Source organism: Arthrobotrys flagrans, assembly GCF_004000055.1.
Source record: "Arthrobotrys flagrans strain CBS H-5679 chromosome Unknown unitig_15, whole genome shotgun sequence".
Classification (NCBI taxonomy): domain Eukaryota; kingdom Fungi; phylum Ascomycota; class Orbiliomycetes; order Orbiliales; family Orbiliaceae; genus Arthrobotrys; species Arthrobotrys flagrans.
Window position 1 is genome coordinate 2404978 of NW_027137545.1, and position 27497 is coordinate 2432474.

Sequence of the window (27497 nt, forward strand, 5' to 3'; positions counted from 1 at the left end):
CCATCATCTGCAATCTCGTATTTATAATCAATACTCTACTTTTTACGCTTTTTTCACATTCTCTTATTTTCAACATCTTGTTCCCCAATATGCAGCTGGAGAACCCTGAAACCAATGGCTCGACCGAAGCTATCAACGAGGTGATCTTGCTCGAGCGCCGAGACTATGAAGACCCTGAGGATAAGGATGGATATTTTTCCCACCGAACAAAACTCTACGAGCTTGGTAAAGGTCCAGAGCAAAAAAGGAGGAAGGCTGAGGAAACCGAGGTCGAAGAGTTCAGTAACTATACTTTTCGTAGTATAGACCAGAATTCAAAATACACCTCCGGTAGAATTCTTGAGATTAAGTCCGAGCCAGTGAAAAAGGCTTTGGATAAGTTGATAACTGGTTACCCTGATATTTCTTTTTCGGTTCCAACGGTAACCTTGAATTTCCCGTTGAGAGAACTTCATATTTTCAGCGACAAATTAAATGCGTTGGCTCAGGAAGAGGAGAAAAAGGGTACCGAACTTGGCCAGCACCTCGGTGTGTTAATGAAGTTCTTGAACGATGAATGGGAACCATACAACAAGAAGGTTAGCTATTGGACAGATGTTGGATTGATCACTTTCGACTAGTAAGTAAGGCCTATGATAATCTTTAACGCAATTTTATATGCTGATGAGTCTTTAGTTTGTGGACCTTGTTCCAGCCAGGAAGCTACATCTACACCACCGTCCATGGTAAACCTCGTGTTCTAAAATTGACGTCATTTCAATACCGAAGCAGCTGCTCAGGCAGATGGGCGGAGCTTCTTGGTTCATACATCGATTACAACGGCACCATATTTGGCGAAGTGGCTATGGACTTTCAGATCAATGAATTTAGAGGCAGCAGGAAGATAGCTGAACTTCGGGTGTTCCCATTTGACAAACATCCCAAGAAGGAAGCTCTTGTGAAGCGATTGATTGAGCGGGGAACAAAATTCGTTGGCCTTCAGGGTTATCATTGCAAGAAGTATAACGCCGTAACACCGGGCGGCAAGTCGATTAATACCCGCGTCATGGTTGACTCCAAATCCTATGGTGGAAATATGTATATGACTGAGCTTAAACGCCCAGATGATGACTACGACGATAAAGAAAACAACTATCATGAAGATGGCAACCCGATCGACAAACCCCAGAAGTCGGAGCTCTTTGAGTTGACCGACGACGAGAAGTTGATTTGCACGGCTGTTATTCCCGGATTCACTCTCGATGACCATAAGATCTGGTTAGATCTTTACATTGACGACATTCAAGATATCGACTGGAATCCAGAAATATTTTCCAAGCTTGTTCTCCCCGCTGAGACTAAGCAGTTGATCCGGGGTCTTGTGGAATCCCATATCAGTGGGGAGAATCAGTTTGATGATTTCATTGAGGGCAAGGGTAAAGGTCTCATCGCCGTGCTTCACGGCCCCCCTGGACTTGGAAAAACGATGACTGCGGAAACCGTCGCGGAATATACAAGATCTCCATTGTATACCATTTCTGCCGGCAGTCTTGGGACTAACGCTTCAACCTTGGAAAAGAGTTTGCGACAAATTCTAGATCTGGCTCAAAGATGGAAGGCAGTGCTCCTCCTGGATGAGGCGGATGTTTACCTCGAAGAGCGATCCGTACACGATATCGAACGAAACGCCCTTGTTAGCATATTCCTTCGTCTCGTCGAGTACTACCAAGGAATCCTCTTTTTGACCACCAATCGCGTGTCAACTTTCGACGATGCCTTCCAGTCGCGAATTCATGTTGCACTTCGCTACAGTAAGCTCGAAGCCAGCGCACGTGAGCAAATATGGAGGAACTTTATCACTAGGATGGATAAGAGAGAGACGAATATCGTTGACGAGGATTATAAGGAACTTTCTGGCGTGGATTTGAATGGAAGGCAAATCAAGAATGCGATTCGGACGGCATTGATTATTGCGGATACTAATGGCGAGACGCTTGGGCTCAAGCACTTCCATATTGTTTTCGGCGTTATGTCTAGTTTTGAACGGGATCTGAGAGGCATGAAGGCTGTCTAAAGGAGTTAGATCAATACAAGAATGCATTAGTGGTGGTACCGTGACTGGACTTAGATAGGATCCCGTTGTTCAGCTGCTTTGCTTTCTACCTAGAGTCAGATTTGATATGGTTGTTTATTCCGAGTTTCGCTGCACATTTTGTCTATATAACTATAGGACTAGGTTTCCGTATTTGAGAACCTTTTGTTGATCGTCGAGAATATTCATTATACTCTCAATGGCCCAAGCAGTAATGTTCACAATAATATTATTCTCTACAATATTACCCGGTCAATAAAATGGTTCCTAGGTCTGTTTAGCGCCCACCTTATCGAGCTTTGTTCGATTGAAGATTGGTACATGCGTAGAGATCGAGCTCGCCAAAACGAGCGAGAGCCAGACAGAAGGAAGCTTCCGGGGATCCGAGATAAAGATATTCGGATTGGAGAATCTCCTATATTCGCAAACCCGACTATTTATAGTTTTGGCAGATATCCAATAATGAAATTTTTGTGATGAAAAGGGAGGGAGAAAAAAAGATCCCCAAGTAGGTGTCTCGCAACTTCGATTCTATGAGTAGTATTAAGAGTTATTTTACTCCGCTTTTTAATTTCTTAACGTAGCTAGTACTCGATACGGTAGAAACAAGTCAACGGATACGACAGCACACCGTCGGCATGGTCAATCTACGGCACGCTTGCAGGCTCATACAAACGCTAAGGGAGGCTTTCAAAGGACTCGAGTAGATATTGGTTATCAATAATGGTGATAGATTGAAGCCTGAGTCTAGCTTATTACTCTGCTGCTGACGATTCTGTGCCGAAATCTTTATTTTTGTACTTCTGTAAGAGCTGGAATATCTCAGAATAGCGTGTCTTAGTTCGCAGCGATTCTGCTATTGACAGCGGCGTACTTCCATCCCTATTCCTAGAATCCAAATCAACGCGTCCTGTAGCAAGCAACAATTTAACTAGTGCATAACTCTTACTACTGCCTATCCAATCGATCTCCTGAACCGCATTTAATAACGGCGTGTTTCCGTGATTATTTCTAGAGTCTGGGTCAACGCCTTCAGTTGCCAGCAGCTGTTTAACTACTCCGTCACGGCCTTCGTAAGCCGCCCGTGATAAAGGAGTGTTTCCATCATTATTTCTAGAGTCTGGGTCAACGCCTTCTATTGCTAGTAGCTGTTTAACTACTCCGTCACGGCCTTCGTAAGCCGCCCGTGATAAAGGAGTGTTTCCATCATTATTTCTAGAGTCTGGGTCAACGCCTTCTATTGCTAGTAGCTGTTTAACTACTCCGCCATGGCCCCAGTAAGCCGCTTGTGATAAAGGAGTGTTTCCATCATTATTTCTAGAGTCTGGGTCAACGCCTTCAGTTGCCAGTAGCTGTTTAACTACTCCGTCATGGCCCCAGTAAGCCGCCTGTGATAAAGGAGTGTCTCCATCATTATTTCTAGAGTCTGGGTCAACACCTTCTATTGCCAGTAGCTGTTTAACTACTCCATCACTGCCTTGGTAAGCCGCCCGTGATAAAGGAGTGTCTCCATTATTATTTCTCGAGTCTGGGTCAACGGCTTCAGTTGCCAGTAGCTGTTTAACTACTCCGTCGTAGCCTCGGAAAGCCGCCAGTAATAAAGGAGTGTTTCCATCATTATTTCTAGAGTCTGGGTCAACGCCTTCAGTTGCCAGTAGCTGTTTAACTACTCCGTCGTAGCCTCGGAAGGCCGCCAGTAATAAAGGAGTGTTTCCATCATTATTTCTAGAATCTGGGTCAACGCCTTCTATTGCTAGTAGCTGTTTAACTACTCCGTCACGGCCTTCGTAAGCCGCCCGTGATAAAGGAGTGTTTCCATCATTATTTCTAGAGTCTGGGTCAACGCCTTCTATTGCTAGTAGCTGTTTAACTACTCCGTCATGGCCTCGGAAAGCCGCCTGTGATAAAGGAGTGTTTCCATCATTATTTCTAGAGTCTGGGTCAATGCCTTCTATTGCTAGTAGCTGTTTAACTACTCCGTCATGGCCTCGGAAAGCCGCCTGTGATAAAGGAGTGTTTCCATCATTATTTCTAGAGTCTGAGTCAACACCTTTGGTTGCTAATAGCTGTTGGACAAATAATTCGCTTCCTGAACTGGCCGCAAGCGATAACGGAGACCAGCCGTTGTGATCCTTAGTTTCCATATTGACGTTTCTTTCGAGTAAAGCCTGAAATACTCTTTCGTTTCTTACACTGGTGGTATACGATAATGGCGTTTGGCCCTTTCGATCCACCGAGTTGAGATAGACATCATCGCTCCAGTATATTAGAAAGACGGAGATAAGGTCATCACCCCGTTCCATAAGCTGGCGCAGTGAGCCTTTTTTCTTTGAGAACTCGAAGCTGCGGCCGAAGCTAATGCGTTTTTGTTCACTTTCAGTGTATTCTCTATACAGATCGTGAAGCAGAGGCTCCGGCTGCGCCTGCGTCCGGGCTTCCAGAAATGACAGGACTGCTTCGTTGCTCCCACAGGCCAGTGCAGCAAAAATAGGTGGGCCATAACGGTCGTTCTCGATCTTGAAGCAAGACGCTCTGTCAGGATGGATTCGAATGAGGTTAGCCAAGTTCTTTTCGGCAAGTATGTAAAGGAGGCCAGTATCTCTGTTGTATCGTCGAGCTTTAAACTTTTCGAAGAAATTGATGATGTCGATCCACTCAGGAACGACGAATGTCGACAGAAAAGAATGTTGTGGAATAGCTCTTGCCGCATTATCGGCGTGGAACAGTATATTTTGGCTAGCATATCCTAAAAATGGGTATGCGATTGAAATTTCCATTTCTTCGTTCGTTTTGTTACTTGCGATCAACTTGTTAATTGTTTCACAGACTGAGTTATGATTCATGTATTTGATGCAACATTGTTTAAGCCTTTCGTGGCTTGGACTCTCCAAGTCAAATCCATGGTCAGGCCAGAGTTCCTGAAGGCCCTTATCTTTGATGAGGAAATCTCGAACAGATTCGTGGATGAATTGGACAGTCGGGTGCTTAGATCTTGTGATTTCTGCGAGCCCTTTTGAAGAGCTTGTGACGCAACGATGAGTAATATCATTAGCATCGGAGCTAGCCATGATCGGAATTTCGTCATCGACCAGACCCTTTAATGATAGCCCAGACCAGAGCGCGTGATAGTACTCGTCAGGTTTCAATGGCTGCTTTGCGTACAGAATCCATACGACGCACAGTAGTAGTTCCTCCATGTTTTCTCGGTCCCGCTCGAGCATATCTTTGAATAATGCGCTCAAATTACTTGGTAGCTCCGCGAGTCTTTTTTTCATAGCAAGTCCGCCTCGCGAGTGTTCCGTATTTAGGATATCAACAACCAAAACTACCCAAAGGAAAACACCGGCTGCTTTCCGAAGAACTTGTTCAACTAGCGCACTGTCTCTGACCTTAAGGCGATTTCCGACATAGGTTTCCAAATCTTGAGTGTGACCTGACTGATTTTCCAATGTGAGTTTGATGCCTCGGTCGATATCAATGTAGGGGTAATGCCGACTTGAGAAACAAATTCGAAGGGGGGTGCCCATCTCGGTAGATCTTTTCGCCAGGTCCTCAATATCCTGGACCATCGTTCTGACTTCTTGTTCATCGCACTCATCAAGAGCATCGACGAAACAAGTAAACGGGCGTTGGCCAAGACCAGAAACCGCACTGCAAAAAACGTCTTGAAGGACATTCAAGGATGTCCATTCCTTTTGATTTCGGGGGATGAGGTCGGTATCATCGAGTACCACCTGGAGGTCAGGATATCCTTCGAGCAGCTGGAGTAGCAGCGATCGGTACATTCCGGAAATAGACTTTTCCAGCGCCCCACCTCGGGCGTGGAAGAAGAAGGAAGCAACTACGGCATTACCAGCCTTTTTGTTCGTCTTATTGTAAATAAACTTCATGATGGTCGACTTTCCAGCACCTGGTTTGCCACGGATCCATAGAAAGCCGCAATGTTCTGCCAGCTGCATCGGATCAAGCCAGGCCTGATAGTCTGTGTGCTTTAAAAACCAGCTGCACGTCTTGGCGTGAGCTGATTTGATGTCTATTTTTCGAGAATCGATTTGTTCGTATCTGAGTGAATCCAGTAGCTCCTTTCGACGGTCGTGTGGTGAAGGTTGGTCTAATATCGGTTATTAGAAACGTTCGAAGCAAGAACTCAAAAAGTGTTCATATTGAAGACTTGACTCACCGTTGCTAACTGTGTATGAAAACCTTTTAGGTACTTCTGCAGTTGGCAGCAACTCCAATAATTCCCTTGCGTACGCGGCCGCCGTCGCCGCGGCGTAGTTTTGCCACTCTTTATTTTTGTGAGAATCCGAGTAGTCACAAATTCCGCGAATGGGGAGGCAAGGCCATATATCCATCAATCCAGCGGCTTCCATCTCAAAACAAATAGCGTCCAGTTGCCGCGCGATGTTGTCGCGCATGGTGCCGCTTGTCATTAATTGGTTCCCTGATGCAATGACACCGTAGTGAATCGCGGGATCGAATGACGGCCGCGTTGCTCGCGGCACTAGCTTCGACCCTTCGCATCTGTCACAGCTAGCCGTTGAATGTATATGCTCAGAAGTTGCGGCGAACAGGCGGTCTGGTAGGTTCGGGCGGCTGTAGTGAGGGTACATTCCTAGCTTTTCCCGTAGAATAGAAGGAATGCGGCTAGGGTTCAGCTCATGTTTAGCTCTCAAGGCGGATATAGCAGTACCTACTAATGAGTGGGGAATCTTTGGTATTGCCGTCCGCCGGATTTCTCCGTCTTTAACAATCTTGCCCAAATCATACTGCATAACCCTCGTTCCGACAACAACATCGCCAAATCGTATGTCTGCCATACCCGGCACTCCGCCTCCGATCCCAACCATTAAGCCTAATCGAATGGATTTAAACGTCCGGGTCAGGTTTGTCAATACATTCGCCGCATTAATGGTTCCGTATTGGCCATTTGGCAGGCATGCAATGACGATGTTGTGGCCCTTAATACTCCCTAGTGTATATGTGTTGTTGTCGTCTGGGTAGGTCCCTACGGCATCATGAATTTCGTCGAGCATGGCTTGAGCGGCCGCCATCTCTATATGAAGAGCGCAGATCCAGGCGATAGTGTAACGGCCGTGCTCCGAGATGGATGAGCTATTTTCGGGTTCGTAAACTCCATCGCTTGAACCGTAGTGCCATGTTTTCTGCCGCCTCGAGAGGTGGGGCGAGTCTGTCTCAATGTGATAGTCGTGAAAGACTCGTTTTCCATTCATCTCGCATGATGTGTCTTCTTAATTAACGTTTGGTTACAGTGAGCAGGGCAAAATTTGTTCGATGGACAAGTACCAACAGTTGTGACGGGGGACGAAGATTGTAAGAATTCTAGAGATGGTTCTCTGTGTGAGTAGGAAGAGACGCGATAGAGGTTATTCTCCGCAATTATAGTAGCCGCCTCCGGCAAACCTAGGCTTCGAAGCTACGTGGTTGCGTCGAGTTAGCTGCGCCTTGCGTTTATCTACATGAAAAAACTCTGCTAAACCCTTCTCGCGGAGGCGCAGTTTTTTTCATCTTTAGAACTATCCAGCACAGTGCACTCCCACATCAGCCCGCGATACATCCCGTTTTGAAATTAAATGCGTGTCTCCACAAGTGCGTGTGTCTCAACCGATGCCCTAAGAAAGGGATCGAACACAAAGGATAGACTTACGCTAGGACTAACACCGATTCTATGGCCCATGATGTATGGACTAGTACTAGCTATATCGTGCATATCGCAAGTCGTGATACATGGTTACCGGGAGCTTCAGAAAACTTGGTCCCCTGCCCAGACAAACTAAAGCGCTGACCCTCCAACCAACCACAGACACTTGAGGCAACCAACCACAGACACTTGAGGGACAAACACAACACACCCAACACAAAACTGAGCGGATGTTATACAGATGAGGTAAAGGTAGGCAGACTAAAGACAAAGAAAAAACGGGCCCCCGAGATCTCCATAAATAAGACAAGAGAAATCGAGTTAGAATTGCATAACAATCGCTCCCGCTACTCGTTCGTTGGGTAATATCATCGAAAGTTTGTGTTGTGTAGTTTCCAGCGGCAACACAAGGCTACTGTCAACCAGCCAGGAACAGATGTTGGTCATTTTCAGAACCCCTGTTAGCTAGAGAAGAGAGTTTAAAAGCTACAAGGGGACTTCGAGGGTTGCCGTGCGGTTAGCTTATGACGTCCAGGACTTCCAGGCCGTAACTAAGGAAACTCTTAGTGTCCTGCCACAGCCTTCAAAAAGGTCAACTAACTCAATCGCAAGAAGACATCTCGAGACTCATCATTAACATTTTCGATGATTCTCGATATTCTTCCTCGCCCTCTTTCCTCCGAGCTCCCGACTGGCTTCTTGTTTTCGCACAGTCGGGCTTTTGCCATAATCAATAGCCTATTCTGTGTTAGTTAACATACCAAACAGATCGCATCCAATTTTCGGCATTCTATAGTAGCTCGGAAGCTCTCTCCTCAAGGTTTTGATAAAATTGACTATGCATGATTGCACAGTTAACGAAATTGGTTTATTGTGGGTCCATACGAAAAGTTCTCTCTCTCTCTTAGTCGCGGTATCCGGATGGTTCATCATAAACACCCACAAAGCATCAGAGATTGAAGAGTTAGCCTCTCAGACTTTTCGTTCATATCCAAATGTATGACGACACGTACACACATCGGGTATAGTATCTTCGCTATTATCTTTCCCATAAGTCAATCACATCCACATCTCACAAGAAAACGACTTTTCTTGGACACTAACTCTGTTTAGTGGCCGGGAAAATCCTTTTTGAAATACTTACACGCTATAGAGGCCAGCGCGGCATAAAATACTACCAAATGGATAACAGGCACACTAATTTTGACAGATAAATTACTGTCTTGATCAGCTGGCTATGTATAGCGCCAGCCTGAAATACCTAAGTACGTAGTTAATTTCTATACCGGTCGTTTCCGAACTCGAGACATGATTGCAAGTTTCTTTAGATAATTTGAGCGACCAACCCAACGTCTAAGAGGGGGTCAACATCTAGTAACTGTCCCTTCAGAGGCACCCTGGAAGTCTATCGAGGACTAATACACTATTTTGCAACAGCTTTTTCAGTAATATCGCCCCTGTACAGAAAGAAAACTGATAGCTATCATGCCATATTTGTCGAAGCCGCGAATTAATTCCGGTGTCCAAGGCGGAGTTTTGTCAGAATGCCACAAAATTTAAAACATGGTGATCTGGCACAAAGGGCTATGGAGGTGAATTCGTGGCTGAAATGCAGGCTCGCTCTCGAAGTTCTGTTGGTATACTAATTGCACGCGGGGAGACGCGTGGAATTTAGGGCGACCCGACTGCGATCCGACGATCAGTAGGGCTCATATTGACTATGTGATCAGCGACATTCAACTATATCCAACAACTGAAATATAGGATCTCAGTTAATCTTGTACTCATCCATCTATCATGATAATTACAAAGTAGCATCTATATAAGTAGAGACTAGGCTAGTTCATCGGGTTTTGATTGAAAGAACATACAACAGCATCTTCATTCATTGCATTCTCCGCCAGCAATTGGGGAGTTGCGTTCTCGCGTTTAAAACTAGATTCGCCGCAACAGTCGCTGCAAATCTATTACGTACAACCGACCGTTATCCACCCATTAATCTCGGAGTAATTTAAAAAGATGTCACCTTTCCTAGAACTCCTGATAGAGTTGAAGCTCGATATTCTCGACCAACTTGATTCGCCTGTCGACTTGATTTCTATATCACAAACTTGTCGTTCATTTCACAACATGACAAAAGGAAAATATTGGAAAACTGTAAAAAGACGGTTTTCCGCAATGAAACCTTGAAGAATCCTTCGTTCGAGCTGCTTGCTCTCGCGGATATGAGATATCTCAAAGCTTGTAAAACCCCTGAAGAGATTTGTGCCTTACCTCCTCATTTCATACGTACATTCGTCAATCTAATATTTCCAAAGCTCATAGATCTCAACCCCTTCATGATGGACATTCCGAGAAGAAAAAACTTAACTTCCCAGAGCTTGCCTCCCTTCGAAAGACAGCTCTTTGGCTTACGAGTAGATTCTTGAAGATGTTGTCCGAAACTACACCAACGATGCTCCCGCATCAATGATGCTTTCTACGTAATGTGGCTTTGGGTGGAGGGCTCTATTGACCTAGCAAATCGGTACAATGCTAGAGATATCATTTATTGGGCAATTGGTGATGATAATCGAGCATTCGGTCAAAAGCACGGAATGGATCCCGGGGCCTTACTTATCGTATACTGCTTCCTCGTGCAAGAGCTCACACATATAGTATACCACTTTGTCGGAGACAAAACCAGCAAGGGGATCAAATCCCCTGCGCACATACCGGTTTGCTTAGATCAACGTGAGTGGACCTTCTCTTCCCCCTAAGATTCCTGGTTAGACATGGCTAAGGTAAGAACACTCGATATCATGATATCTGATAGACCTCTTACTCGGAATTCCTAATCTACTATTAAGAGATAAGGGTCTTGACGGGGTCAAAGAATTATTGACAAGTCCTCTGAAAACCCAGCTCAAAGAAGTAGCCCCGTACATCAACGAGACACTGTATGATAATACCGCTTATGTCCGTGGCGAGGAAATATCAGACCATTTTACCAGCATGACATCTGAACTTTAGTCTGACAACTCGAGCCACTCGGATATCTCACCCAGACCTTTATGGGAGAGCTTCGGGGGGGTTTATCGACCTCACAGGGCACCTTGGAATCAAGGCCGACGATTTAAATATATGACCTCCTTCTGGGATAATGAAAGGCTGCTGCGATGGGGGTATTACCCATCGCTCCTAAACCATCTGAATCTGTACAATTGAGATGTGGTGTACTGGACGAAGTGTCTGATTGTATGAAGTGTGAACCAGAATGGCACTGTTACAGATAGCTATTAGCGACGAGATGAAATTGGCGAGCAAAGCCCCATACCCCCAACGTCGAGTCTATGCTGTCGATTTCATTATACTCATTTATGCACTTATTTACATACTAAAATACGGCTTATACGGCTAATACGGTCGGCTATCGTGGCCATTTTACATTAGATATTCAATGAAATATTCTTCTATTTGATTTCCTATGTTGACTGGGCTAGTCGGTACATACAATCGTAGGCCTCGGGTTGGCCGCCTTCAAGGCATATTAAAATGGTCCGGAGATTGGTTGGGTTACACGTGTATATATATGAGGGGCCGTGCCGATGGTTACTCACAGCTACTACCGAAACACCGTTACAGTTGTTACAACTGTACATGAGACGATTTAATTTTTACACCGCGCTTTGTTATATCAGGATAAGAGAGTCATGCAGAACGGCCGTGTCAATCTGCGTCTAGAAGAATGTCGCATTGCTCCACTTAATCGGGAGGATCAAAACACAGATGGATACAGGGATGAAGAAGAGCTTCGATCGTGGTGAATAGATGAAATGCTTTCCCTAGATGTCTAAATCCGCAGACTTTAGTTTCTTGTTATAGGTCAGTTGCGCAGAATACTGTAGAGATCGCCAATGTATTCGTGTCCTGAGTTTAAAACAGAAATAAAAACATGGAAACCGAAAAGCGAAGGAACAAGTTTCTCTAACCTGATGAGTAATAATCCATAGAGGATAATTATATGCAACTATTGCTATTACTCCATTGGCTAGGGGGCGGAGGCCGCTACTGCTGTTGTTGTTCTTCGTATTGTCGCTGCAAGGGGGATGCATCGAGGAGAGACAAGGGCGGTAACAGTAGGTTTTGCTATTGATTCCGATGTCCCCCTTGATATTCATGATACTGATTCGGAACTGGTGCTAACGATTCCGATCACAGTCCGCGGTGCGTAATTTGGATGGTGGGTTTTAACGTGCTTTCTCAAGCCAGATTTACCATTTTTCGCCGCGGAGGAGAGGATATTTGGGGCAGTTGTCGATTGCCCAGGTGAGGACAGACTGCCTGTGTGAGAGATGTACCCGTTGATAGGGTGTCCACGAGGTAGACTAAGGTTGTCTCCTCTGTCTCTGTGTGTTTTAAGAGGGTCATCGGCTGCCAAAAAGTTCCTAGAGGTACCAGTAGAAAGGGCGTCAAGCGAAGGTTAGGATGAGATGGAGGTTGGAACGTGTTTTTCGGTTGCCTGGGTTCGAATATAAAATCGGTAGTGGATCCTTGATGCATGTGGCGATAGCGTAAGAGACTTGACTGTTTTGATATCAGGGCTTACATACCGGCACCGGCTATAAACTGAATTTCAGGTTATGGGACTAATCCTCTGCGAATATAATTTATATCTAGATGCAGTTTAACGGAGGCTTTAAGTCGTTTGTCAGAGCTTGGAAGAGCTTGTCAGTGCGAAGAATTTAATCCCTCGTTCTAACTTAATGACCCAAGATAAACATCGCTATGCGGAAACGATTACATTGCTTAAGCCGTTAAAATAAGAATTCTTGCCATGATGAAACTGTGAAGCTCTGAAATGGGATACTGAGCGTATACTGACGCGGTGCAGCACATGGGTGGTGGAGGATTGGAGAAGGAAAAGGCACCCCAGGATTATACGGACTTATAGTGATGTCATACCCTACCAATAGCAAAGCAACGCCAGACACAACCCACCACAGCTAGATTCTCCGTATCTGTACTTCGTGTTTAACAACGCTATATCGTCTTCATGGTGACTGTCATGTTTATATCAGTGCCTCTTGGTGGATAACAAGCAGAATGAGATATATTGGACTTCGTAGCCTCGTCTCAAATATTGAATATCAAAACTCTGGAGTTCTTGAAGCAACCTAAAGGAAATCTTGATAGTGCAAAATTCTCCCTATTGCTGCTCCTGTCGCTGGAGAACGAATTTCGTTTACTTGGTGTAGAGGTTAAAACCGATCCTCAACATAATTCCGTTTTTATAGAATTGAAACACCACTTTTGAGGGAAGTAGCTCCAAAGCACTGTGGTCACTAATTGAGTTATTGAGATGCTTTATACATAGCTAAGACTTCATTCATAACCCCCTTTTTTTGAAGAGCTTTTTCTACTATGCGTCACTAAATGTCAGGTTCCGTTAAGCAGCGCGTTGTTCTACGCGGTTTGATACATGAGCTTTACTGGACCTTGAAAATACTTTGCTCGTGAGGATGGTGGTGTATAGTAGGAGCAGTAGTGGTAGTGGAATCCGTGGTAGTAGTAATCGTATTAGAAGCAGTAGTAGTAATTAATAGTAATAGGCCTTAGAGAGGCTCAAGAAAACAAGAAAAAGAGATAGAACAGGAGAAACCTGAGCAAAAGAGAGAAAAAAGAGAAGAAAGAGAAGAAGAGTGGGGAAAAGAACAAGCAGAGGCGGTTATGTTGGAGGGGGAGGAGGAGGGAGAGAAGCTTGGTGATGGTTATGATGCTGCTGTGGTTGTTGCTGCTGCTGTTGTCTCCGTTGCTGTTGCCGTTGCTGCTGCTGTGGCTGCAGCGGTTGTTGAGGTAGGGGAGGAAGTAGTTGGGGGGGGGACTCCGTTATCTCTAGCTATAGATGCAGACTCGGAAGTTGCGGCAGCTGTCGCGACCGCAGTTTCTTCTAAATACCCTGCATGATTCCATACGTGATCCCTTAACTCCGACCTCCGACCATCGTTGTTGATGTAATTTGGGGGTTTTGGGCAGTTTTGTATTGGGCAGGTAGCGTTGCGTGGATAAACAGCCCTGTGTGCTTCCCGATAATGTATCCAGAGACTTTCCCAGCTTCCCGCTACGTAGAAGCACCATGTTGACAAGCGAAAGGAGAGGGTGTGGGAGAGGTGCGGGCAGCGAAGCCGGAAGGAGGAAGGGCAGCCGGGGAGCCAAAGCCATGATATGAGGCAGCTGGGGGGGCAAAGACACGAGGGGGGCCGCCGGGGAGCCAACAGAGCCAGAGTTGTGAAAGGGGGCCGCCGGGAGCCAAATCCGGGACAGGAGGCGACCGGGGGGTGGGCAGCCGGGGGGCAAGGAAAACTTTTTAGACGAAGGCTAGGAGGAGGAAAGGCAGCTGGAGGGAAAAAGCCATCTTGGTGAATGCCAGAAGCAGGAGGGTGGCCAGCCGACGAAGGCGGAAAGGGACGGCGAGGCAGAGCCGATGCCAACTTTCTTTTGCTGCCCTGGGTTTATGCCAATATAGATTAGTGATTCTGTCTCGTTATGATAGTACCAGTACCAAATGAAATTGATTGTTTAATCCTTGAATAGGTAAATACGTACTAACTATTATGTTAGTATGGATATGAAGCAGATGTGGACGGAAGGCTGATATAGAAGAGAAGATGAAACCTGGTGTTCCGCGAGGAAGCAAAATCTCTGTATACGGGTTCGGGAAATATGATTGTTTATACGTACCTGCTGACGTCATGCAGAATATAGCATGGTTACGGTCACTTGTATTTCAAACCCGTGGTGTTGTCTCCACAGTGATTAAGATATATCATATTTCTAAAATATCTTGCTCTGGCAATGGATATCATCTTGACCCGCGTTCGATTGTGAATTCGATGGGCCTACTATTTCACGTAAGGTTAGGATTATCGCCCCGTATTCCTGTTTGGCTCTTGAATTATGTGCTTATGAGGTAGCGGCAATATCACCAATATCCAGGTATGATACAATTTAAAATTTTGAAGACCCTTTGAATAAATGTTAATTACAAGATGCGTTAAATATGTTCAGGTGGCGCTGATTACTTCAGGGATTATCTTAAGACCGATTCTTGACCCCAGGAAATACCCGAGTTTTCAGTGGCACCTAAATTAACATCCTCGTCAAGCATCTGACCGATAATCTCTATCTTGAAAACCTTGTAAAATGGTATCCTAAATATCAAACAATATCAAGGCGTCGACGATCGGATCACGGAACCAAAGTTTTTGTATTTATTTTATTTTATTTTATTTTATTTTATTTTTTTTAGAGGGGAGGGGCATTATAAAGTCGAGATATTCTAACACCACGGCTTAGTCTTTCATAGGAGGAGCCTTATCCTAGACCCAAAACTAATCTTGGACCTGCATACATACAAATTTAAATATAAATGCAAGGGGTTTCTTCAGGGTGCGCAAGCCTTCCTTGCGAGGCCCTCTATATATCGTCCTGCGGTGGTGTGTACATACACCTATCACTGGGGCGCTCACCCACATCAGGGGGACCCCATTTGTTTGCAAGAAGAGTCAAGCTTCCTTAAATTTTTTTCTTTTCTTTGACAACTTACTAGCACAAGCGTCTAAGTTCGTTGGTGTCAACAACTGCCCAATCGGCTGCCGGCATAGATCAATGCAGTCTCGTTGTGGTATAAACTCTTTGTGTCGTTAACGTTGTAAAATGTCGATTTTACTGAATTGGCATAGCCTGGTAACGAGACCGCTAGTTTATTGGCTGGTTTTAGCTCTTGCTAATACAAATAAAAGGTTGAAGGGTGTTTGAGGGGTTTCCGAAAACCCGTACCTAGGACCTACCTATACCTGGAACATCTTGAGCTTATCATTCTGGGTGGTGGCTGTTTCGATCGGAGATGTTTGTCTATAGTTGGCAACACAAGCTGTTTGTCTGTGAACTCTCGTATAATATCTGGCGTGTGGTTATATATATATCCTCCAAACGAAGAGAGAGAGGATTCTTTCTGCTCTCTTCCTTTATCAACTTCTCATCATCATCTCCATCATCCAGTTAATCCGCATCTTGCTTATACTGTCCCTCCTTCTCTCCATCGATTTTCCAACCTTGCCTTCGTTATCTCTGCAGTACGTCCAAACACAGGAAAGGTCTTCGAGATTCCAGTCCCAACGAGACAATCACAGCTCAGACGTTGATAGCTTTAGTGTGTCTTAGAGATCACCGCCAGACAAGTGAATTCTCGCGGATAGACGGCCATCGGACTTACTCCCGTAAGGTATGTATCTGACTAGATTTGGTTATTTGTCGTTGTTTTGGCTTTTGGGCCGTTGCGCTTATGCTTCGCTGACCCAAAATACCACCTTGACGAACATTATTGAAAAAAAAAAAAAAAAAGAATAGAAAACGGAAGAAAAGAAAAGAGAAAAACACGAGGCTGCGGCTTAACTAGAAAGCCCCGACCACGATATAACTTCTGTGAAACTAAGGCACCATCATTGAGGCGAAACCCAGATCCGCTCAAAATGGACTCGTCCAATCGGCATAAGAACCTGCTCTCGGCGCTCCCAAAGACATTTTGGTAATGATATTTGACCATGTAAGTATAATTTGTTTGATTGAACGGAAAGTGTTTCCACCGGGCCTGTGGTAGGTACCACTGTGCCTCCGACCTTACGCATATGCGCATATACATACATTTCGGCTCGCTTTACAATCACTAACCTCCGAGAAATTTCCTGCCAATAGTTCAGTCAACCCGATATCTTGTCAATGACGCTAGTGTGTCAGGCCTTTTAAGAAGTCGCATTGCGATATCGCTACCGCCACCTTAAACTTAAGATTCTGTGCTCTCACGAAGAAAAATATCGATTCCTTGCGCCTCCACTTCCAGGCATTAAGTATATTCGCACCCTAGACGTCCCTTTCTATCTAAAATGCCAGCACCATAACGATCGCCGGGATCCAGGATCATATCTGCCAACCCTTTTAGATCAAATTTCCAATGTGCGAGTCCTCAAGTAAGTTATAAAAAGCGTCTTATATCCAAGCGCTAACCCCCGGCGACATAATTAACAGTCGCAAAGATCTATTTTTAACTGCACTTCAAATCATCTCGCATTCTAAATTGCAGTGTACAAATTCTAACTGACTCTTTATTTAGGCATCTAGACATCTTTGGGGCTCATCGGTGTCCCGATATGAACGGAATCGTATTGAACCTGCTCCAAGCAAGTAAGGACATTAAACAGCTAGCTGTATTATTCGACCACGGGTTCTTTCAGGTACTGGGTTCTGTTAATACGCCGAAAGCAATCAAAAACTATCAACTTTGTTTTGCCTGGTGACGTGGGCCGCCCCCAGACCACAAAATTATAGCTTGCCGTCGTCCCACAATAATGTTGGTTCGCAGCGCGGTGGAATACGTTATATCCACTTTTGGGCCTAATTTACATATGCGAAAACAGTTGTTAATGCAATGTTGTTTTTCGACAAACAGCAGATCGGTCGGCAGTTGTATTGTAAACACCAGCTTACCCGCATTGGCCCTGTTTCACAACTTCGCCAGGATTAATTATTTTCATTTAATTTTATAATATATGTTTCTATATAATAATATCTAGCCTTTGCAGGTCTCAGAATAACAAAATCTTGTATTTGATTATGTTTTTGTGTTGAGGCTGTTGCAACCCGCAAGAGCAAAGTGTCAGAATCCAAGGCCAGCGCCACAAGCAGTGGCTGACCGAATGTATCGCACGTGACCTTGAAGTCTCACCTTGAGGTTTCACAAGAAACCAGAGCTCGTCTGGTGAAGAAATCTCTGCAGCGAAAACTCTGTAAAATTCTTTGCTCTATGGAAATGTATATAAAGAGTGACCGAAGGCAGTCCTTCGACAAAGAGGGAGTCCTGGGGAATATAGGAAATCGCAAATTCCAACAATAGGAAATCACAAATTCCAACACAAAGAACCCTGTATTAACTAGCCCCGACATCCCTGTTCAACAACGCCTTTTGTATCACTGAACCACCGGCCACCGATTACTCAACATGACAGATGCAGGGCGGGATCGGTTCGCTGCTGAAACCCACACCTTCGCTCTCTGCGATCAAATTAAAGCTTAAAAAAACTTAACTTAGATAATTGATAACATCTTCCAACCAGTTCTGTCGAACCAACGGGATTGAATAGGTTCCTTTCGACCGGGGTTGAAAGGACGGCCAACAAAAACCTCAAGTTGGGATTTCACGATCGTGATTGAGGCGCTGGAACCTTAACATAGCCAAAGTCAACCCATTGATGCAAAGGATTGGCCTATTAGCAATTACAACTCACCTCTTTATTGGTCACTCCTACCTGTAGGCAGAATATTATTCTACCGACCCTCTTGTTCTGCCTCTTGTTGACCATCTAGAACATGACATCCACAACACTATTTGTACCACCAGCACTAAAGATATTAGTCTGAGTCGAGTGATTCCCCAATGTACAAGCTGGGTTTGTTCGACCGCCAAATCGAACTTGAGTATAGAAAATCCAATTCCATAATATTTTCTTTTCAGTTCCAACTTTATATTCCCATAGAACTATTTTATGCCATGGTATCTATGGTTCTGGTGAAGGATCTCCGAGCCTTTCGGCTAAGTATATCGATATCGGACAATCGTCTCAGATTATGCAGCTACACACGGCTATTAAATGAGTCATGGGTAATTATAAAAAAGCCATTGTGATATAGACAACCGTCAGTGTGGCCTTCTCTCTAGCGAGTATTTTCTGCAGTCGACTGTAGCCCATTCACATGCCCGAGAGTTAGCCTACCATAGAGAGGCCATCATGGTCAGAAAATCTAACAATTCTTTGAATCACCCTATTAGATGAAATATATGCTGACATGCTGCTAGCAAATGGAGTTTATAAAAGATATCTCAAAGGGAGCATTGCGAAGTTTTATCTAATTATTCTCTTATGACACAAACATCGCCAGGATAGAAGGCAATGCCCTCTTTTCGCTGGAGGCTTATCGATATATGCATCCCGGGTAGTTGTGGAGCTATATATGTGTTGTATCGCCTCAACATGGGACTAGTACCTAGTAAACATAATCTGCACTTGCAGGGAATTCCCAAATCGGAATATGCGCGCACAGACAAAACCAAGCCTTTTCTACGCAATAGGTATTAGATCCTTCACTCTGGATATATCGAATGAGAAGACAAACGTTCGTGGGGTCTTATCGGAGACTCTTGGCATAGACCTGTGAAAACGTTAAACGGCTCGAACTCTCACGCGTAGGTCACAGTATATCGAGATATACTTAGTAAAACTGGGGAGTACCGCCACCAGGATGGTCAATAAGGCCCAAATAGAAGTATATAAGAGAGAAGTTCTCCATAACAGAGCTACTTAATCACTCCCAACCCACAAGATATTTTTACCCAGCACTCAAATCATCTTCCAAGTCCAGAACCGTTGCTTTAGAAGCAAAAAACTCACTTCTTTAACTACTCTACTTTTAAACAATACCGTTATCCCATCCAACATGCGTCAGTCTACCATTTTGGCCTTCATTGGATTGCTGCTTTCCTTAGTGTCCGCAGCACCAGTCGGTGACGCAGCATCACCTACCACCGGACCACCCGGCGGAGTCACTGTTGCGCCGTTCAATATCCACTTGCCACGGGCACCAGCACCTACAGCCACGACCGCCATAGCATCTACAAGCGATACCAACGTCGAATCCTTCGATATTCCTCTGAAGCAAGCAGTATCTCTCAACAAAAGAAATGTCGAACGTCTCTTCAAACGTTCTTACACATGCTACGACCCTGCTTATTACACTTTCAATACTGGCGACTATTGGGCGCTCGAGAATAGCTGGTGGTCTCATACCGATTGGTTGCACTTGCCACATTTGAAAGGTGTTACTTGGGCATGGGGATCAGTTAGAATTTGCGTCGGAAATTACTATCTTTTTGCAGATACGAATATTTATCTTCGGGATCTAGGTGATGCGATGGCTAGGATTGGGAATTGCTGTACAGGTTCTACATGTGCTGGGGGTACTACTACTATTAATGGTGATAACGGGTTGTCTATTTCGGTTTGGGTTACTCAATCGGCCAGAGCCTGTTTTAACTAGAAGTTGACATATGAGCCGGGTTCTTGGGTTTCCAGTCAGCTCAATACCCAGCGGCCTCAAAGCTTCTACCGGTCGAAATCTTCGGCTGTGATGACGGAATTGTATTTCTCTTATTCTTTTATCAAGCTCGTGTATTTCATAGTACTACCTTGCCGAAAATCAAATTACACTCAGTAAATACGGCTACCATCTCAGAGAGTAAGGGGAAGGGGACTCTCACTATTAAGTATGTCAGTAAATGCTTGTAGAAGTGACCAAAGCGCGTTGTTTTTGTTAGAAGTTTTCATTTCTAGCTGTAAGAATACTGTTGAGATACGTGTATGTATTGTAGATATAGAACCTTTCTATTCTTCTGGAGGGTAATCCACGTATTTCAACACTAGCCACGCCTCGACGTCACGCGGTGGCTGGCCGAAGGCCGTGACTAAAGGGCTTCACGACTTCGCATCATGATTGATATGTATGATCTCGACTACCACTACATACAAGATTCTGACAGGTTATGAGCCCGGCGTGACGCAACCTACCGCCATTATATTACGATTGCAGACACTATACTAACCGTAGACACACACGCTTATAACAGCTACTGATGTCTAGGCTACCGCATACGCGTCTTCGCTGAAATGGAGCCGTCAATCACTCTCGCTAGAACTCCCAGATCCACCAACACCTACTATCAAACGAAATAAGGTGAAGGACCCAAACTTACAGAAAATAACTATAATAACTGGTTTTTTGAAGCTAAGAATCTATTTCACTACTCAAATACCTAGCCAATAATCGTCAAAGAAGAGACTCAGCCAGAATAAAACAACCGAAACAACATCACAATCAAAGACTTTGATAAACACTGTCTCAAAGCTAAAATATTAATCAATCAAACGCTGTCGAAGACCGTTCAACGCTTATTATCAAACTTGGAGAACCCAACTCCGCAGGTTCAATAGGAGCCATTAATCGAGACCATTGGTCGGTCACAAAATCGGTAACACGCTACCCTCTTTACCGAATACGTAATTCGGTTGGAGGTTACCACTACGCAGACAAACTGGCAGTGTGCAATTGTGTATACTCTAAGGTAGTAAGACCTACAAGGCTATAAGACCCATGGCTGCAAGCATAGCAAGAGTGTCACCGAGTAGTATTATTGAACTCTCAGGCAATAAGACCACAGGTATGGCTATAAGACCCAGGGCAGAACTCTCAAGCAATAAGACCACAAGCATTGCAATGAGGTCCTACAGCTGCATAAACAGCAAGGGCAATAACAATAATAATAATAACATCAAGCAATGCACTCATCCACATATTACAACTATCAAAAGATGTACTCACTACAGTAATACTCATCGAATATCATATTTGGTGGGAGTTATCACCTCACAGCTAAATAACTATTATTACTACTATAAAATTAATTGCAAAGCACTACAAATAACTTATTGTCTACAACTAACAATAAAGATAAGCATCTATTGAAGGCATTTTTTGCTAATTAATTATAAAACTTCCCTGGCCGCTTTTACTATTCGAGCTGAATTCATTCATGCAAAGCAACAACTTAAAGAAATTATGATCGCATGGGGATTACAACTACGTTGATATCAAGACGCCCTCGTTAATATTAATGTCATGCGACGCTTTCAGGTTGTGTTTTAAAACAACATCCGATTGGTATCTGCATGTGTATATCTTGTGTAACAGTATGCCGTGTTCGAGACTTCGAGGCTAAATCTTGAGAACAAGAAGTCTTGGAGTTCCCCGCCCGAGGCTACTTGGTGCTTTCTTTTCGGCTCCCCCAATATGCACACAGCATACGCGCCTGTGACATGGCCACATCAAGGCAGATCAAAGCACGAACTTGAAAGTGCTATGCTCCCCTGCCATCTCACAAAATTGCAAAAATCCGCAAAAATGAAGTACAGCGCCAGGACGGGATTAATGATTAGGAAAGCTTCTATCACATAAAATACATAGTCTGTTTGTACTCCACTCAGTTGGCAGAAGGGTGACATAGCAGTTCGTTCCACCAATACGCTCGTAGACATCGTTGTAGCAAAGGACAGCGAACAGCGCTAACGTTAGCCAGCTGATTGGCCTCGAGAGGTGGCAAACATATTAATCCAAACTTTATCCCAGGTCTTCTAGAGTCTTGTATTATGAAAATATGACAGGGGATCGGCAAGTGATTGAGTTCGAAACAATATTGATCGTTCTCAAATTTGTAATGTAAGCACTTTCTCTATCTATTACTCCATTAAACGTCTTTATAATGGCTCCACTCAACGTAAGTTTCAAAGCCATTACATCAGAACTGCCCCAAAAATTGTAATTTAACTACACGGAGCTTTCTAAAGCCTATTCTATCCCAGATTTTTTCCACCCGCTGGGTTCGCTACTACTTTATCCTAAGAGGTATTGTTAAAATTATAATTACATTAAACGTACTTTACATTCAATTAATCTTCAATCCTGTCTTTCATTAAGTTTCAGCCCTTACGACTTTTTCAATTATCCATAATCATGCCCTTACACTTTCATGCGACAGTACTCCGCCTCAGGATATGACCAATTATCCTATCGGCATGCCTAGTGTATTCGATGTGATTCGGAAGTTTTCTGCGCGAGGTTCGAGGGCTAGAAGAAAAGTGAATTTATTTGAAGTCGTTGTAAGAACCTCTGCCTTGCATTACCCAAAATCAGGCAGCATTTAGACCTGTTCTTCTATCACTTTCTTCCTTAATGATATTCGGATTGCTTGGCAACTTTTGATACTTGAAACACAAAACATATCTGTTAGCGAGGTCTTTTGAGGTTTCCAATGGGGTACCAGTACAGAAAATTCTCCTGGAAACTTCGAAAGACGTTGTACATAGTCTCGCCTGTCGCAGTCTTAGAGTATTTGAGGCCCTCTGCGTGTTGCTGGCTCTATAGAGCTTTGCCTCTGTGCCCCGAAGCTTTCAAGATTGTGAACTACCTGCGATGGCACTTCACCCGACTAGTCACCTGACTTCTCGACGCTCCCTCCACCTGGATACCTATTCTTCAAAGATGGTATGCTGCTTCAAATTCACTCATATATTTACCGATATATTTTTGAGGCACATATTTACTTTTATCCCTGCCTTCCCGCTTGTTTCACTGGTTGTGGCATGTTCGTGACAGTAAACCGCTGGAACATATACTTACTGAGAGTTTTTTATATAGAAAGAATGACGCGTTTTCGTCTCCTGGAGCCTGATAGATAGAGTCTCTTGTCCTCTTTCTCAAAATTAAGTGGTTTGAAAGACTTCGCACTCGCCTGTACTGTTCTGTTGAGGAACTTTAAACTGTGATAATTATCCTCAACCGCTTGTATTACCCAAGAAAGGCAGCTGGCAGTACGCCTAATATCTTCAAACTCAGGCATTAGAATAGAAACTTTTAGTTTCGTTGGTATTCCAAGCTGGTTCAGTGAACCTTCCTGGTCGCCCATTTCAGTAAGTGAGTCTGTGAACCTATCTCCTGGTTTCTTTAGGAACTCTAGTGCGAATTCTAAGAATTTCCGTGAACCTTCTGCATATTCTGGAATTGTTAATCACCGATTCATTATGAATTCCGCTCGTTCTCGGCGAAAACCCATAAATTGCGGTGTTTCTTTGATTTCTAGTTTGACGGGGATCTCGGTATATTCCGTTGGCTCAAAGGTGCTTGCTACCTCAAAATTTCCACTTCCATCTACGAAACGGCCTTGGGGGGATTCTCGAGAGGAAATGTCGAGTGGCATGATGTTCAGGGAGATGGTTATTGTAGCTATCTTCCGTATATCGCGGGCTCAAACAATCCCACTTGTTCGAAATATTCGACCGCCTCCGGACTAGCATCTGTGAATTCTTGGGGCGGGATTGTTGTGGATGTCGTCATTGTTGAAAGGGAAACGCGGATAGGTAGAAGAGATATATGTTCAAATTGAAATTTTTGTTTGTATCGATAAACTTCGTGGTGAGGTGTTTTGAAATTGTGGCCTTGACCTTGGGTGTATATTAGACAGTGCAGTGAAGTAAGGAGAATGTATGTGAGATGAAATATAAACTCTTTCATGAGCCATCTCGCTGTCAGATATAGCATCAGTCTTGCCAGCGGCTGATCACCGCTTTGATCTGCGCAGACGCAGCAGAGTGTTGGTCATGACTATAATTATCAGCAAGCGGCCCCGTGGTACGACATGCTATACATAGTTACCTCAAGAAATTCTTGAAGCGACACGGCCGAACAAAAAAGCCGAAGCAGCGATATCGATAGCCATAAGATTCAATAGAGTGTTTGCAGTGAGAGAAAGCAGAACGAAAGCGTATATAGATAAATGGCTACATAAAATGCTCGACATCGACATCTAAACGTTCTAGTGTATCATTGCTTACTTCAGCGGCATGCCACTTACCTGAAATGTGTGGCAGATCCATCAATCTGAGTTCCTAGTATCATGCCAAAATGTCAAACTCCGTAGATGTAGTCACTAGGGTGCTAGTGCTTCCTGTCGTATATACAGCAATAATAAAGCACTGAGACATCAAGACACAACAACTAGAATCTCTCATTCAAATATAATTCATTTTTCTTACTAGGCTGTTTCAATGCAGCAACATGTACATACATAACCGTATGGAGCGCGAACAACTTCAGCGCGCCAGCGCAGCTTCTATCGACTACCAGAGTGTAAAGAGCCTAGCCAAGAGCTGTAGATTTCGAAAAACAAGAAAATTTCTGTGAAAAGCTATATCCCACCAAATTACGAACCGCGATTCACTAGCCCTTCGCATATATTTATAATGTCATGCCCAACTGTTTGGCTACCGCAATATTGCTAATGCGTTCATAAATTTAATGGGGCTTCCACGGAGACTTCGAGGAATGAATCAACTACCTACCTGGGTCTCTGAAAATACATCACACCTCGATGTTGCTTTTTCGCCTTTGGTTCTCTAGCCTTGGCCTGAGCAGCACGATTTTCACCAGCTCGACGCATACAATGTTCGAATAGCCATTGGTGTTCGCGGAAGTCTTCGCCTGACTAGTTTGTTGCTTCCGTCATCTCTAAAATGAGAGGTCAATCTTCTTCTTCCATTGCATTCTTTTGAAGCAAATCAAGAAACTTGGTATACGTTGCGTCTTTCAGTGTCATGTTTTGTCATAGGTGGGTAGGAGACCATTTTGACATGCGCTCTTCGTACTCGTCCAGCACCTCTTCGTAAACTGTCTTTTGGGAAGTTAGATTTTAGCTTTGATGGTTGATAAAAAGGTACTCTTTGATACGGTGTGGGCCACACCTGACGCCAGAACAGAATGCGGCACAAGAGGCCAATGTTTACCTGTATCAAGGGGAAAAGATTCTTCATAAAAGCTCTTTTGGCTCAGTTTCTAGTTTTGCGAAGCCAATATTCATCACTAAATGCCATTTCTATCTGTACCGTACCTAGGTTTTGATTTCGATTTAGTTTTAGCTTCGGGGCACTCAACAGTGGGTGACGCACCTGGCCTAGACTCGGTCTTCCTGGAAAAGCCTGGAAGCTTGGGTATCACAGACATACCACAGAGACGGCGATTGGCCGTGAGTAAATACTGGTATTGTTTAGAAAGAGAAAGTGGGGGCGTTGGAAGGCGCGTCGATAATGTCAGTGGTGCCTGGGTCATAAGGGCATCACGATGCCTCCATCCATGCAATCATAGCCGCGTTCGTGACGGGGCAATTTTCGAGAGTGTCATGTAGTCACGAGACCAGCTATCCTGTAGCATGATGCATGCAGGAAGCAGGCAAAACAGGTTGCAACACGGATTTTATTGGATATTCATCTTCAGCATGGAGTGCAACGTAGAGCTCTAGTTGCTTCCAAGGACTCGGAGCCTGGGGTACCGAGGTATTTTGACTGGGAACTCCTGGAAGCTCTGGACGGTCAAGTGAAGTGACCATGAGCAATATCGGAGTACGGCCTGCAAGGCGGTGGTAGCTTGTTAACGGCTTCTTAGACTTGAGTTCTTTAGAAGTCTCTAATCTTTCTTGTTTTTGGGGATCAAGTTCCTTATTTTCGTCATCCATTGGCCGATTTTGATTGTCGATGTGGTGGTTCAAAGCGGAAAGAATACTTGCCAGGGGTTACCGGCGGGATTAGTCTTTCTTCAACCATTTTTAATATTTGATAAATAAACTGTTGCGTGAAAATCAGTTGGTTGTTATCTGGTCTGCGGTCGATCCTCGTGTTGCCGTCATCGGTGGCTGATATAATCTCGACCTTTTTTAACTCATCTCCAGTGGTGCTCCTTCCGGTTCTAGGCACAGTCGGTCTGCTGAAAGTTACGGAATAGAACAATCCAAAACTCCGGCGACATCTATGGCACTCGTGGGGCCGTCTTTGACAGGGCCAAGCAAGTAACGACTCACGGTTTCCCAGGGAAGGAATTGTTGTACTCTGGCTGGGTAGGCGCATTGAATGAAAGAAGTCTGACAGGCCCGGCAGCTAAAACGAGTTGTGAGTCTTCAAGACAGCCATGGCCTGCGAAATGCAAGAGGAGGAGCTTGCGTCCTTGGCAAGATCTGCTAACACCGGATTTTCCTGAGAATGTTGTACAGCAAAAACTCCTCCGCATGTTCGTTTTCCGAGAAAGCACATTCAAAACTGTTATCATTGGGAAGACCGAACAGCTTTTTCATGGCACTCGTTATGACAATGGTCTTTGAAACCGATAATACCGGTGCACGCGAGGACTTGAAGTTGAATCTCTAAAAAGCCTAGTGGCTGTATGCGGGATTCGATCAATATGCTCATGCGGTCAAAGGCAATTCGAATTGCCTGGTCTAATACGCTTACCATTGTGACTCCAAATCTGTGCACAATCTTCAAGCTGCCTAACAGTCGCCTAAAAAACCATAACGGGTCCCCACCGCGAGCGCGAGTGCATACGCAAAGGACCGGATATTTGTACCCACCCTTGTATTCACCAACCCAGACCGTGGCTACTCCTCGCCCAACAAAGCGTCTATCTAAACGCAATAATCGTCTGACTCAGTTCCCAATTTCCTCCAGGCAGGAACTACTAACGCCGGGACTATTGCAGCCGCTCTAAAAAAATATCACCAAGGCTACCAAACGAGACCAGCGAGGGCAGCCCAAATTTATTATCACCACAGGAAACTGCGGTAGCCCTCTTCCAGCCTCCGCCAGTACGACAAAAGCAATCCACGACGATTCCCACTGTCCCCCGGCGGTCAGCAATTTTCGGACAGACAGCATACAATAGAGTCTTAGGCCTACACGCCGCAGCTCAAGTAGCGATCCCAGAGCGTGTAGTGCGGAAGTCGGCTCTCAATAACGCTCACTATGCCCCGAATCAGGAGCTTGATAGACAACACGTGGGTGGCATGACAGTTACGCATAAGGTGGAGGGGATGCAAGCCCAGGAAGCCGTGGAAGACTCAGGTGATTACTAGAAAAGCCTCGAGATCGGTCAGTCGTGGAGTGAAGACTGTATGTGTATACGTAGCTGATTGATTTACATTTCATGGCCTCCACTCAATATTACCAGTAACACTTCCTAGCAAACATTGATCGACCCGAAATAGCCGTCGACAATATTCAAACGAGTAGCCCTGAATCTTTAACA

At 44.5% G+C, this 27497-nt stretch overlaps 3 protein-coding genes across 3 annotated transcripts; 2 read left to right on the forward strand and 1 right to left on the reverse strand.

Annotated features, from left to right (window-relative positions):
* Nucleotides 1-89: 89 nt before the first annotated feature.
* DFL_000620 (uncharacterized protein) lies at nucleotides 90-2053 on the forward strand (the record flags this gene model as incomplete). Its single annotated transcript, XM_067635581.1, has 2 exons — nucleotides 90-619; nucleotides 676-2053. 2 exons carry the CDS (start codon nucleotides 90-92, stop codon nucleotides 2051-2053), a joined length of 1908 nt encoding a protein of 635 aa, XP_067495165.1.
* Nucleotides 2054-2826: 773 nt separating this feature from the next.
* Nucleotides 2827-7305, reverse strand: DFL_000621 (uncharacterized protein; the record flags this gene model as incomplete). Its single annotated transcript, XM_067635592.1, has 3 exons — nucleotides 2827-6182; nucleotides 6252-6690; nucleotides 6769-7305. 3 exons carry the CDS (start codon nucleotides 7303-7305, stop codon nucleotides 2827-2829), a joined length of 4332 nt encoding a protein of 1443 aa, XP_067495166.1.
* Nucleotides 7306-19259: 11954 nt separating this feature from the next.
* Nucleotides 19260-19859, forward strand: DFL_000622 (uncharacterized protein; the record flags this gene model as incomplete). Its single annotated transcript, XM_067635603.1, has 1 exon — nucleotides 19260-19859. The coding sequence occupies one exon, from the start codon at nucleotides 19260-19262 to the stop codon at nucleotides 19857-19859; it is 600 nt and encodes a 199-aa protein (XP_067495167.1).
* Nucleotides 19860-27497: the final 7638 nt, after the last annotated feature.